This window comes from Oncorhynchus nerka, linkage group LG20 (assembly GCF_034236695.1).
Source record: "Oncorhynchus nerka isolate Pitt River linkage group LG20, Oner_Uvic_2.0, whole genome shotgun sequence".
NCBI lineage: Eukaryota > Metazoa > Chordata > Actinopteri > Salmoniformes > Salmonidae > Oncorhynchus > Oncorhynchus nerka.
This window is the reverse complement of record NC_088415.1, coordinates 6680386-6695605: the sequence shown is the minus strand read 5'-3', so window position 1 is coordinate 6695605 and position 15220 is coordinate 6680386. Positions and strand designations below refer to the sequence as shown.

The 15220-nt window shown below is 42.0% G+C and overlaps 2 protein-coding genes across 3 annotated transcripts in view; both read right to left on the bottom strand.

Annotated features, from left to right (window-relative positions):
* Positions 1-5990, bottom strand: part of LOC115126763 (solute carrier family 25 member 33) — a 32343-nt gene extending 26353 nt beyond the window's left edge. Inside the window, exons 1-2 of the mRNA XM_065005152.1 lie at positions 5750-5990; positions 164-346 (exon numbers count right to left, since the gene is read on the bottom strand). Coding sequence (XP_064861224.1) covers positions 164-346; positions 5750-5793 — 227 coding nt within the window. The 5' untranslated portion in view covers positions 5794-5990. The remainder of the gene's footprint in view (positions 1-163; positions 347-5749) is intronic.
* Positions 5991-8736: 2746 nt separating this feature from the next.
* LOC115125237 (SPRY domain-containing SOCS box protein 1-like) overlaps positions 8737-15220 on the bottom strand; it is a 37507-nt gene continuing 31023 nt past the window's right edge. For both annotated transcript variants that reach the window (XM_065005150.1, XM_065005151.1), the window contains exon 3: positions 8737-11315. In XM_065005150.1, coding sequence (XP_064861222.1) covers positions 11188-11315 — 128 coding nt within the window. In that variant the 3' untranslated portion in view covers positions 8737-11187. The remainder of the gene's footprint in view (positions 11316-15220) is intronic.

The following is a 15220-nucleotide window of genomic DNA, read 5'->3' as shown; positions in this document are numbered from 1 at the left end:
CAACCCCTTACCGTAATAGATGAGCCCCATGCTAATAATAAAGACAACCCCTTACCATAAGACCCATAGTAGATGAGCCCCATGCTAATAAGGAAGGACAACCCCTTACCGTAAGACCCATAGTAGATGAGCCCCATGCTAATAAGGAAGGACATCCCCTTACCGTAAGACCTGCAGCAGGCCAGGTGGTGTAATGGTGCCTGAGCCTGGTCTGATGACCCCAGTACCATTGAGCGTGCCCAGTTGGACCTGGAACATGGGTCGGAGCGTGATGCCTGAAGACTGCAACCTGGTCTTCAGCACCTCCAGAGGACAAGTCACAATGGCTCCCACTGTGCCGCTACATCTGCAGAGAGGAAGTTGAACATTTGTTGACAACATTTCTATAACACGGTAACAATAATGTATAGGTCAGGGCTTTTAAGTCATCTGCACTACATCTTTAACGAGAAGAGGAAAACTAAATCAATATGGCGTTATTAATAAATTACTAACATGGCAGAGGACAATAGAGACGGAGCTCCAGTAACCCGTGTAAAAGATTACCAGAAGTGGATTACAGCCAGAAGTGGAGAATGTTTGCTGACAAATGAGTGACCGGGTATTTTTATGTGTCAGGGGTAGAACACACACAAAAAGGCATCCCCCTATAGCCCAGGGGTGGGCAACTCCAGTCCAGGGGTAGAACACACACAAAAAGGCATCCCTATAGCCCAGGGGTGGGCAACTCCAGTCCAGGGGTGGGCAACTCCAGTCCAGGGGTGGGCAACTCCAGTCCAGGGGTGGGCAACTCCAGTCCAGGGGTAGAACACACACAAAAAGGCATCCCTATAGCCCAGGGGTGGGCAACTCCAGTCCAGGGGTGGGCAACTCCAGTCCAGGGGTGGGCAACTCCAGTCCTCGAGGCCTGATGGGTGTAACACTTGCTCTCCATCCCTAGCAAACACAGCGGATTAATCTAATTGCATTCTAAAACTGCAGATCGTGATTAGGTGATGATTGGAGTCCGATGTGTTAGCTGAGGGCAAAACTGTGACACCAATTAGACCCTCGAGGACTGGAATCGCCTCACCCTCTCTATATCCTGAGCCTAATAGACGTTTAAATCTCCAAACCATGCACTTTATTTAATTTATGACCGTAACAAGTCAGGGATAGTCTCGAGTGACATCATAAAAAATACCCGTCTACAACCCCTGTCCATCCAAGTGTAACGGATGTGAAACGGCTAGCTTAGTTAGCGGTGGTGTTGGTGTAACGGATGTGAAACGGCTAGCTTAGTTAGCGGTGGTGTTGGTGTAACAGATGTGAAATGGCTAGCTTAGTTAGCGGTGGTGCTGGTGTAACGGATGTGAAACGGGCTAGCTTAGTTAGCGGTGGTGTTGGTGTAACGGATGTGAAACGGCTAGCTTAGTTAGCGGTAGTGTTGGTGTAACGGATGTGAAACGGGCTAGCTTAGTTAGCGGTGGTGTTGGTGTAACGGATGTGAAACGGCTAGCTTAGTTAGCGGTGGTGTTGGTGTAACGGATGTGAAACGGCTAGCTTAGTTAGCGGTAGTGTTGGTGTAACGGATGTGAAACGGGCTAGCTTAGTTAGCGGTGGTGTTGGTGTAACGGCTGTGAAACGGCTAGCTTAGTTAGCGGTAGTGTTGGTGTAACGGATGTGAAACGGGCTAGCTTAGTTAGCGGTGGTGTTGGTGTAACGGATGTGAAACGGCTAGCTTAGTTAGCGGTAGTGTTGGTGTAACGGATGTGAAACGGGCTAGCTTAGTTAGCGGTGGTGTTGGTGTAACGGCTAGCTTAGAAAGCGGTGGTGTTGGGCGGATGTGAAACGGCTAGCTTAGTTAGCGGTGGTGTTGGTGTAACGGATGTGAAACGGGCTAGCTTAGTTAGCGGTGGTGTTGGTGTAACGGATGTAGCTTAGTTAGCGGTAGTGTTGGTGTAACGGATGTGAAACGGGCTAGCTTAGTTAGCGGTGGTGTTGGTGTAACGGATGTGCTAGCTTAGTTAGGATGTTAGCGGTGGTGTTGGTGTAACGGCTGTGAAACGGCTAGCTTAGTTAGCGGTGGTGTTGGTATAACGGATGTGAAACGGCTAGCTTAGTTAGCGGTGGTGTTGGTGTAACGGATGTGAAACGGGCTAGCTTAGTTAGCGGTGGTGTTGGTGTAACGGATGTGAAACGGCTAGCTTAGTTAGCGGTAGTGTTGGTGTAACGGATGTGAAACGGCTAGCTTAGTTAGCGGTGGTGTTGGTGTAACGGATGTGAAACGGCTAGCTTAGTTAGCGGTGCGCGCTAAATAGTGTTTCAATCGGTGACGTCACTTGCTCTGAGACCTTGAAGCAGTGGTTCCCCTTGCTCTGCAAGGGCCGCGGCTTTTGTGGAGCGATGGGTAACGACGCTTCGTGGGTGACTGTTGTTGATGTGTGCAGAGGGTCCCTGGTTCGCGCCCGGGTATGGGTCTAAAGTTATCCTGTTACACAAGACAATTAGACGGGAGACAGAATCATATTAGTTTAGCATGAGCTTCATCTAGTGTGTCAATCCTGTACTGCCTGCCCTGTACTCTGTGTCTAAAGGGCAGGTCAACTGCCAAATGCAAGGGATTCCAATTCCTAACACCCAGCTAGACATCCATTCACTGTTTATCATGTCATTCCTCCTAGCGGCCTGGGACACCATAAGATAAGATACGGTGTAGAATACAGAGTCACATAACCCTACGCACCCTTGGGAACTAAACGTAATATGGCTACAGGCCAGATACCCCTGATTGACACTGAAAGTTAAATGTTTACATTTGAAACTACCGCTCACTGGGCATTCATTTACAAATGAAGGGACTGTGAGAGTCCTATGTAAATATAGACTAGCTCTCAATGTCATGCCTGCAAAATGCACGGCACCATGGCAGCCTATGCAAAGTACCAGGACCTGCAGGACAAGTGAAACTAGATGTAGGATCCCAAGCAAAAAAATAATGTAGTACTGTCTGAAATGATAGAGGAAACTAATCTGTTTGCTCCAATCAACTGTAGATACACAATGGGGTGTGTGAAGTAGCTACTCTTTTTCTGAATTATCATATCATGATATGACAAATAAAGTTATTATCACCATTCTGGTACTTCTTGTCGTTGGCTAAGATATTCAGACACACACACACGATAGATATACTACATATGACTGGGATTTCTATTCCTCTGTGGGATTAATATAGTATCAGTGTGTAGTAAATGCAATATCGGCGCTAGGTATTGAATGGTGTTTTCCCAAATGTCAACAGCTGTCAATGGATGACCTTAACTGATTGAGTGATAAGTACTGGCTTCCAAAAAAAGGCTTCAGCTTCCAGGTTAAAGATGGTTGGACTCGCTCTCGCTCTCTCTCATGACTTGCTAGCTAGTGTAGCTAGCTATATACTAGCTAATATACATTTTAGGATGGGTACCTTAAGATCATCTTTCCCCTCTATGGCAGAATAAAATGTTTTCTATGTAATAGTTTAGAGTCGGCCATTGTAAGCTGCAGTAGCTAACACGAGACAGTTTGCTAGTTTAGCACTTTGCATGGTCTACAATCAGGGATTCCCCAAACTGTGGCCCCCCCTTGGTGCACGTTGTTATTTTGTCCCAGCGCTACACAGCAGATTCAAATAACCAACTCATCGTCAAGCTTTGAATCAGCTGTGTAGTGTTAGGACAAAAAAACCAAAACATGCAGGAGCCTCGGACCGACTTTTGGCAAACTCATTTTTATTTGATTTATTTCACCTTTATTTAACCAGGTAGGCAAGTTGAGAACACCTTTATTTAACCAGGTAGGCAAGTTGAGAACACCTTTATTTAACCAGGTAGGCTAGTTGAGAACACCTTTATTTAACCAGGTAGGCAAGTTGAGAACACCTTTATTTAACCAGGTAGGCAAGTTGAGAACACCTTTATTTAACCAGGTAGGCAAGTTGAGAACACCTTTATTTAACCAGGTAGGCTAGTTGAGAACACCTTTATTTAACCAGGTAGGCAAGTTGAGAACACCTTTATTTAACCAGGTAGGCAAGTTGAGAACACCTTTATTTAACCAGGTAGGCAAGTTGAGAACACCTTTATTTAACCAGGTAGGCTAGTTGAGAACACCTTTATTTAACCAGGTAGGCAAGTTGAGAACACCTTTATTTAACCAGGTAGGCAAGTTGAGAACACCTTTATTTAACCAGGTAGGCAAGTTGCGACCTGGCCAAGATAAAGCGAAGCAGTTCGACAGATACAACGACACAGAGTTACACATGGAGTAAAACAAACATACAGTCAATAATACAGTATAAACAAGTCTATATACAATGTGAGCAAATGAGGAGAGAAGGGAGGTAAAGGCAAAAAAGGCCATGGTGGCAAAGTAAATACAATATAGCAAGTAAAACACTGGAATGGTAGTTTTGCAATGGAAGAATGTGCAAAGTAGAAATAATGGGGTGCAAAGGAGCAAAATAAATAAATTAAATACAGTTGGGAAAGAGGTAGTTGTTTGGGCTAAATTATAGGTGGGCTATGTACAGGTGCAGTAATCTGTAAGATGCTCTGACAGTTGGTGCTTAAAGCTAGTGAGGGAGATAAGTGTTTCCAATTTAAGAGATTTTTGTAGTTCGTTCCAGTCATTGGCAGCAGAGAACTGGAAGGAGAGGCGGCCAAAGAAAGAATTGGTTTTGGGGGTGACTAGAGAGATATACCTGCTGGAGCGTGTGCTACAGGTGGGAGATGCTATGGTGACCAGCGAGCTGAGATAAGGGGGGACTTTACCTAGCAGGGTCTTGTAGATGACATGGAGCCAGTGGGTTTGGCGACGAGTATGAAGCGAGGGCCAGCCAACGAGAGCGTACAGGTCGCAATGGTGGGTAGTATATGGGGCTTTGATGAAGAGAACATTTTAAAAAACGATGATTAATTATATTTTAGAAAGTTTAATGTTAGTGCTATTGGTTAGGTTTAACATCTGATTTTACGAAGATACATTTTAGAAATAGGGCAAAGAGTTTTGTGGCAACCATGTGACGTTAATGAGGGTCAGAAAGACATCTAATACCACATCAAATTAAAAACATTCATCATCTTGATATTTACGACGCTGGTGTTTTATTATATCTCAAGTGTTATCAACTTTATAGAAATAGACAGCATCACAAATGGTTAAGATGCCCACATTTCCTGCATAAAGTTAGCTAACGTACATGTTAACGTGATAGCTAGAATAGCGGCTAGCACGCTTCAGAAAACAATATGCGGTTGATTAATAACAGTGAGAATGACATTTGACCACCTGCCATTGCATAACTACTCTTGAACCTGTACATTTGCTTGACGAGACGAGGTATATGACGAGATACCCAGCCGGTACCGGTTCAAACTAAACGGATGATACAAAAAAAAAGGGGGTGCGTTCGTAAAAGCATCAGTTAATTCTGCGCTCTAAAATTGAAAGTAAAAAGCCGGAGCGAGTTTATCGAACGCACCCCAGTAAACATATACTAGTTAACCAGTTAAAAAAAAAACTCGTCTGAAACACATTGACATTGTACATCATTACAGGTAGCTAACAAACGCATGTTGTAGCTAGCTAGCCAGCTAGCCCTTCTCACGCCATCGGGAACGAGAGGCAAATAGCTAGCTACTGTAACTTCCCTTTCAATAAAAATATTCAGCTACGCTATCTAGCTGTCACATTTGAGAGGGAAAAAAGGTCGGATAGGATGACTTACCCCCCCGCGAAGAGATGTAATAACGTATTATTATTCTGTGCCATTTTGTTTTTTTTAAAACACTATAACCATAATCTTTTTCTTCCCGTAAATATAATATTTATAAATCGGAGACTTCAATGTGGCTTTTCTTGCTCATCAACTGTTGTCCTCCACCCGGCTTTCTCTGAATAGGACCAACTCTGCTGCAACAGCATCTGAAGAGATTAATTAATTTGCGTCATGGGGGGCTGGTAGGGGGAGTTGTCCGTGACGTAGAGAGGTCTGACAACAGCACAGGGGGTGTCTCTTTTATTTATGGAAAGAAGATTGACCAATTGATTGACAGAACAGTTGACAACAAAGAGAAATGAATAGTATCCAATAAAAACAAATGAACTCAAAGTCTGATGTCCTATTCTACCCTTAGTCAATGTTACTGATAAAAATAACTTTACAGGTGGAAGCAATTGCCATATAACGTTACTTTCACTTAGCCATTGTACTAAGAGAGAACATAAAGGAGAGAGGACAGAAAGCCATCTTAATGCATACAGAGTGATTCAACTAGTGGACACACACAAGGCTAGCTCTCAATCCATAGAGTTGAAGGTCTACACAGCATAGAGAATGATAGAGGCCTCTAGATGTGGATAACCCAACTTTTTTGCATGGACATTGCCATTGAGGGCTTCCACCATTTTAAAGTAGTCAACTGGGTGGGGATTCCTATGGGTTAAGGAAGGATCGCTTATTTCCTTCCAGGTCATCAGGAGGGATCAGCCAATGAATTATACTTGTGACTTGTGAATTGGGGCGGCAGGGTAGCCTAGTGGTTAGAGCTTTGGACTAGTAACCGGAAGGTTGCCCCTGAACAAGCAGTTAACCCACTGTTCCTAGGCCGTCATTGAAAGTAAGAATTTGTTCTTAACTGACTTGACTAGTTAAATAAAGGTAAAAAAATTGCCAATCTTGGCTTTATACTTGTTCAAACAACACCCTCCAGGGGCAGTACGTACATTTTCAGTTTGTTTACCAACTCATAGAAGTAGTAGAAGAAAATGGACTACTTCAAAATGGAGATAACCCATAATGAGACAGATACAATGATACGATGTCTATCTAAGTCTATGGTCTATACCTGTGACCACTTCAGCACAACAACCCCCCCCCCCCACCTATTGAAAGGGTAAAGGCTTGATTTGTATTGGGCCACAGGCTGGCTTTTTCCAGTTTTCAACAGACCAATTGTCTGCTGCTAGGTTTATTACTAATTTACAAAAGTGAACCGATATGCGAATTCATGCACCTCCTAGGCTGCTGTTCTGGATACTGATCAATAAGTTACAAACGTCCCCGTTTTCACCACACACAACAACAACAAAAAACATTTGTTTTCATAACATCTGGATGACATTTTTAGCAAATATGATCAACACAAAAATATATATATATATATATACATATCGTTCTTCCATTTTAGTTTAGGGGGTGAACATGACACCTGGACACCATGACCTCACTGTGGCATCTAAAAGAGGTCTGTAGACACGTGACATGGAGTGTTGTGTGTCTACTGAGCAGCCAGCCCACCCAGCCAGCCAATGAGAGGTGAGGGTGTGCAAACCTGGGTTCAAGCACTATTGGATATGCCTGATTGAGTGTGCCTGTTGAAATGGAACCAATCAGAAAGACAAAAAAAAAAAACACAAACATCGACCATCTGGCACTAAAACAAATGCTCAAAGTATTTTGAAAGATTTGAAATATTGGTTGAACCCAGGTATGGAGGTGTGTAAGAGGTGGAATGTCATTGGATGGCTCACATTCTTACTAAGGGGAAATAGCTTCAGTATTCTTCCTGCCCAGAAACTCCAGAGGTTTGAGACGGTCATTCTTACCCACATCCATGAGGCGTTTTAATGAGAGTAATGATTAACTGAAATTCTGATGTCTTCTTATGAACGTTTTGTTGCTCATTTCCCCAGAGTAGGATCCACAACAGCATTTCATAACTCTTTTGAATCTATTATTTTATGGCTGTTAAGATGCATGTGCCTTCATGTCTGTTTTTTTTTTTTATATATATATATTTTGAAATCATGTGTTTGTCATTATTACAGGTCTTGTCCTCATGATTTATTGATGTGGAGTGATAAAACAATTTCCCCAAGTTGGGATCAATAAAAGTACTACTCGACGATGATATCAAGGGTTCATCACCTATGAAATAGACAGATAAGTATGTTATTCAACCACCTGGAAATAGTGCTGTTTGTCAGTGGAAAGTTGCTGACTTCAGGGAACCGGTTTTATTGGTCAGGCTAATAAAAAATAAAAAAAAACAATTCCAGGAGATCGTCACCATTTTGTCATTTTAGAGCATTTAAAACCTCAACAATTCACTTATTATACAAATATGTCTGGTGTCATAAAGGATATTGCATCATATTATGAACAATGACAAATATCTTATTTTTATTTATTTATACCCAGGGAGACATTAAAAACAGGTATGTTGACTTATAGAAAAGTAGTGGACGGTCAGTTTGTTTTTTTTGATGCAAGAGGCAACACTGCAGAATTATCTTGAGCGAAAATCAGTTTTGATATGGTCTTTATGATCACACCGTGCTAAGTCGTTACAGCAAATGATTCACTTGGAGTGAAATGTTTTAGAAAGAGATTCGGCTGAACGTTCATACAGGTAGTTGGTGCTAGAAGGCCTGTAATCTGCTCTTTGGTATCCCCCTGACGACTAGATAAGGAAGAACCTGGCGGAGCCCCCATTTCCTACGAAATCAGAAGTCTTCATCCAAAGTGAGTGCATATTTTTTCGTGTGGGTGGCCCCAGCGGGAATCAAACCCCATGATTATTGGAAGCGACAGTTGAGTTTCAAACCATATTTCACACCAACTTTACACACAATTTTTTAAATACACACCCACTTGGTTCTATTACCTTGTCAATACTTTGAGGACTCCATGAAATTACACACAACACAAAATATAATTCGAAATAAACTTTTATTATTGAAGTTATTACTACATAAAGAAAATTAAAATGAGCAAACTAGAAAAAAAAAACAGGAAAAAAAAAAAAACCGATCAACGCAGTCAATGCCCAGCACAACGCCAACTACATCCGCCCATTTAAAAAGAAGGTAGACCACTATCCAGGAAACAGAGTACCGTTTAAACATATGCTTTCCAACTAAACAAAACAATAGTTTTAAAAAATTTAAAAAAGACCCCACACCTTCCAATGACATCCCCACACATTTCAGAATGACCTAACTATCCCTTATACCCAAACAAGTCCTTGACACACACGAAAGAGTCCATGGGTCCGAAGCAGAGAGAAGACTATGGTCACGGACATTGTACAGTGAATGGCTTGGCGACCAATGACAAAACAGTCTGCTAGTACATGTTAGAAATTCTCACAGCGATGTCATCATTCACATATATATATATAAAGCTCTTCAATAAAAATATGTTGGGGACATCGGTACATTTAACAGGTGCTTCAAATATTGCAGGGAGAAAACCTGATAGCGCAGCAGAGCAGAGTTCACCCAAATAAAAATATACTTTTTTATTTATTTTTTTTACCCCGAAAGCAGGTCTATGGATAACGGGATTCTAGGTAAACGAACCCAAAGCTTGGGGATTGTACTCCGTCCTTGTCCAGACAGCTTATACTATCATGGGGGGGGGGGGGTAATTTGGGTGAACTGTCCCTTTAAAAGGTTGGGGGTAGGTGTACGGTCACCTTGAAGGACAAACTGCGGTGTTGGTGTTTCCAGGAGTAATGGAGTTGTATCACCACCTTAGTAACAGGTGGTCAGTGTTGTGTGGTATATATCACACACCACAATGATATGGTAGGTGGGTCAGTGCATGGCCATCACCAGGCACACGCAGTCTGGGCTGAGATCAACCATCATCTACTGGAGAGTGTGAGGAAGGTGAGCACTAACTAACTTTATTAAAAAACCTTCCAAGGAAATCTCATAAAAGCTCTCAAGTATATAAAAAGGATTAAAACCATTTCCTGATGGACCACTAAAAGAGGAGGAACAAGTAAAGATGAGAAATGGCACCACCTTGTGCTTGGAAAATGTTGACAAATAGTTTTCAACATGCAACAAAGCCATCTGTTATACCACACAACGGCCCTCCACCAAACTGAAGAGTCCATGGATATGTCAGACAGCAATCAATCACTTGATTGAATTTTCATTTAAGATGACAAAACGGAAAAGGAGAGAAAGTCAAAAATCACTATTAAGGAGGTGTTGCGGTCACAACAGACTGACGGCACCAATTAAACTCGTTGCACTTCGACACACAGACAGACAAGACATATTGTAGTACCACTATGGCAGTCATCATCTCAAAGCCCTCAGGACCAGCAAAGATACGCATAAAGCCCTCTGCATGTCATGCCTGTCATCGACGTGGATATCTCAGTATATGATTGAAGTAAACCATCATAAACAGGATTATAGAACGAAAAAAAAAAAAAAAAAAAAGACTTGACCCATTACCAACCACGGTCTCTACGGCTTCCGGAACACTCCAGGCATCACACAATGATGTTCTTCTCACTCTGTGGTGTGATTGGTACAAACCAACCCTGAGGGCTGGGAAGGATGAGTCAGAGCTCGAACCGAGAGGCTGGAGTGATGTGTTGAGTTGTTGAACTGGTTGAGCTACACTTCTGAGGGGGAAAATCCCAGAGACAGACAGAGAGAGGGAGAGACATGTTCTGTGTATGTATTGAGACAACAGACAGGGCAGTCAGAAGAGAGAGAGAGAGAGAGAGACATGTTCTGTGTATGTATTGTGACAACAGACAGGGCAGTCAGAGGAGAGAGAGAGAGAGACATGTTCTGTGTATGTATTGTGACAACAGACAGGGCAGTCAGAGGAGAGAGAGAGAGAGACATGTTCTGTGTATGTATTGAGACAACAGACAGGGCAGTCAGAGAGAGAGAGAGGGAGAGACATGTTCTGTGTATGTATTGAGACAACAGACAGGGCAGTCAGAGAGAGAGAGACATGTTCTGTGTATGTATTGAGACAACACACAGGGCAGTCAGAGAGAGAGAGAGACATGTTCTGTGTATGTATTGAGACAACACACAGGGCAGTCAGAGCGAGAGAGAGAGACATGTTCTGTGTATGTATTGAGGCAACAGACAGGGCAGTCAGAGAGAGAGAGAGAGAGAGAGAGAGAGAGAGAGAGAGAGAGAGAGAGAGAGAGAGAGAGAGAGAGAGAGAGAGAGAGAGAGAGAGAGAGAGAGAGAGAGAGAGAGAGAGAGAGAGAGAGAGAGAGAGAGAGAGAGAGAGAGAGAGAGAGAGAGAGAGACACATGTTCTGTGTATGTATTGAGGCAACAGACAGGGCAGTCCACGGATCTAAGAGATGTTCTCTATGTTGTGCTGAGGGGGTCATTGGTAGAGCAGGTAATTCTTGAGAGAGGCTGGTAGAGGCAGACCATGGATCTCACTCAGTCGTTCTCTGCCCAGAGCTACCCTCACGGAGCGCCGACACAGGTCCATCAGAGGGAGAGGCTCAGCTGGGGAGGGAAGAGAGATATTTAGAGTACAGCACGGCAAAATAGACGTCTACATTTTAGTTAACTTAAATAGAGAGCGAGACAGACAGAGCAGTCACACCCCTCAACTTTTTCCACATTTTGTTGTGTCACAGCCTGCATTTAAAATGGGTTTAATTTAAATTATTGTGTCACTGGCCTGCCTATAGACAACACCCCATAATGTCAAAGTGGAATTATTTTTCTGAAATGTTTACAAATGAATTAAAAATTAAAAGCTGAAATGTCTTGACTCAATAAGTATTCAACCCCTTTGTTATGGCCTAAATAAAGTTCAGGTTCAAGTTCAGCAAGAACTTTGCTTGACAAGTCACAAGCTTCATGGACTTGGACTCGCTGTGTGCAATAATGAAATATCCCTTTGAGCATTGTGAAGTTATTCATTACACTTTGGATGGTGTATCAATACACCCAGTCACTACAAAGATACAGACTTCCATCCTAACTCAGTTGCCGGAGAGGAAGGAATCTTCTCAGGGATTTCACCATGAGGCCAATGGTGACTTTAAAAACAGTTACAGAGTTTAATGGCTGTGAGAGGAGAAAACTGAGGATGGATCAACAACATTGTAGTTACTCCACAACACTAACCTAATTGACAAAGTGAAAAGGAGGAAGCCTGTACAGAATACAAATATTCCAAAACATCCATCCTGTTTGCAACAAGGCACTAAAGTAAAACTGCAAAAAATGTGGCAAAGCAATCAACTTTTTCTTGATTACAAAGTGTATTACTTATTTTCAAGCATAGTTTTAATGTCACATGCACAAATACAGTGGTGGTTGCATCATGTTATGGGTATGCTTGTAATCGTTAAGGACTGGAGAGTTTTTTTAATACATTTTTAGGATAAAAATAAATAATGGAACTAAGCACGGGCAAAATCCTAGAGGAAAACCTGGTTCAGTCTGTTTTCCACCAGATACTGGGAGATTAATTCACCTTTCAGCAGGACAATAACCTAAAACACATGGCCAAATCTACACTGGAGTTGCTTACCAAGAAGACAGGTAATGCTCCTGAGTGGCCGAGTTACAGTTTTGACTTAAATCTACTTGAAAACCTATGGCAAGATCTTAAAATGCTTGTCTATAAATAATCAATTTGACTGAGCTTGACGAATTTAGAAACTAAAATCAAAAAACATATATTCATTTTTTTTTTTTTAAATGGGAAGTCTCATGTTCATATCTCACAACCTCCGTGGGATTTTCGAGTTGCCTATGTGCGAGTAAATACCAAAATAACACACTTGATTTATGCTACGTTATAAAGTGGGTGGTTCGAGCCCTGAATGCTGATTGGCTGAGAGCCTTGGTATATCAGACCGTAATGTCACGTGTATGACAAAACAATTATTTTTACTGCGCGAATTTAGTTGGTAACCCGTTTATAATAGCAATAAAAGGTACCTCTGAGGTTTGTGGTATATGGACGATATACCACGGCTAAGGACTGCTAAGGACTGTAAGGACTGCAAAGCGTCGTGCTTAAGAACCGTCCTTAGCCGTGGTATATGGACGATATACCACGGCTAAGGACTGCTAAGGACTGCAAAGCGTCGTGCTTAAGAACCGTCCTTAGCCGTGGTATATGGACGATATACCACGGCTAAGGACTGCTAAGCGTCGTGCTTAAGAACCGTCCTTAGCCGTGGTATATGGACGATATACCACGGCTAAGGACTGCTAAGGACTGTAAGGACTGCAAAGCGTCGTGCTTAAGAACCGTCCTTAGCCGTGGTATATGGACGATATACCACGGCTAAGGACTGCTAAGGACTGCAAAGCGTCGTGCTTAAGAACCGTCCTTAGCCGTGGTATATGGACGATATACCACGGCTAAGGACTGCTAAGCGTCGTGCTTAAGAATCGTCTTAGCCGTGGTATATGGACGATATACCACGGCTAAGGACTGCTAAGGACTGTAAGGACTGCAAAGCGTCGTGCTTAAGAACCGTCCTTAGCCGTGGTATATGGACGATATACCACGGCTAAGGACTGCTAATTACTGTAAGGACTGCTAAGGACTGCAAAGGACTGTAAGGACTGCAAAGCGTCGTGCTTAAGAACCGTCCTTAGCCGTGGTATATGGACGATATACCACGGCTAAGGACTGCTAAGGACTGTAAGGACTGCTAAGGACTAAGGACTGCAAAGGACTGTAAGGACTGCCGTCCTTAGCCGTGGTATATGGACGATATACCACGGCTAAGGACTGCTAAGGACTGTAAGGACTGCAAAGGACTGTAAGGACTGCAAAGCGTCGTGCTTAAGAACCGTCCTTAGCCGTGGTATATGGACGATATACCACGGCTAAGGACTGCTAAGGACTGTAAGGACTGCAAAGCGTCGTGCTTAAGAACCGTCCTTAGCCGTGGTATATGGACGATATACCACGGCTAAGGACTGCAAAGCGTCGTGCTTAAGAACCGTCCTTAGCCGTGGTATATGGACGATATACCACGGCTAAGGACTGCAAAGCGTCGTGCTTAAGAACCGTCCTTAGCCGTGGTATATGGACGATATACCACGGCTAAGGACTGCTAAGGACTGTAAGGACTGCCGTCCTTAGCCGTGGTATATTGGCTATATACCACAAACCCCAGAGGTGCCTCATCGGTTAATTATAGCATCTCTAATCTGTCAGAACAGATATTAGCAAAGTAATACATGAGCTTCCCTGCCAGATATCAAATAACCAAATATGCAGAGAAACAAAATCACATTGATTGATTATCAGTCAAGGGCTTTTAGCCAGAATAAGGCGTAGGCTACTTCGCAAGAGAAGAGCAAAATAACCCACCTATTATAAATCTACAAAACATGCTAGTTAAAATGTTCTGATAACACTGTTAGATTACCTAGACTAAAGATTATTATCGTCGTGAACAAACCTCAATTTGGCTAACATTTTCCCAGCCTAATTATAACTAAAAATATATATATAATGTTTTTAAACGGAGAGTCTGCGAAAACAATCGGATTGATTGATGAGTCCACAAGGTTGTCACATAGCAGCGCGATAACACTGTCTCAATCGTAGCGGTGCTGAAATTATAGTTGACCACACACAGCTATTACTTTAATAAGGTATTTAAAATGGTTAGATGACTTGAGTTTCAGTAAGCAACCATATGATAAATGCCATTAGCCTACTTTTAATTCCAATATTTTCATAATTCAGTGATATTTATTTCCACAGTAATGATTGTTCCATCCAGTAGTGGTTGAGAAATAGTGCATGTGGGAAGTGATGGGACATGAACTGCCACAAGGCCGGTAACAGATTAATAACTTCTGTGATATTGTACCCCCTAGCCCTTTCTTTGTGTGTGTGTGTGTGCGCGCGCATACATATATATATATACACATATATACATACATACATGTATGTATATGTGTGTATGTATGTATGTATATATACATATATGTATACACACATATACATACATACATGTATACACACATATACATACATATACATGTATACACACATATACATACATATACGTATATACATACATGTATACATACATATACGTATATACATACATGTATACATACATATACGTATATACATACATGTATACATACATATACGTATATACATACATACATACATACATGTATATACATATATACATACATACATACATGTATATACATATATACATACATGTATATACATATATACATACATACACACATATACACACATATATACATACATGTATACACATATATACATACATGTATACACATATATACATACATGTATACACACATATACATACATACATATACATACATGTATACACACATATACATACATACATGTATACACACATATACATACATACATG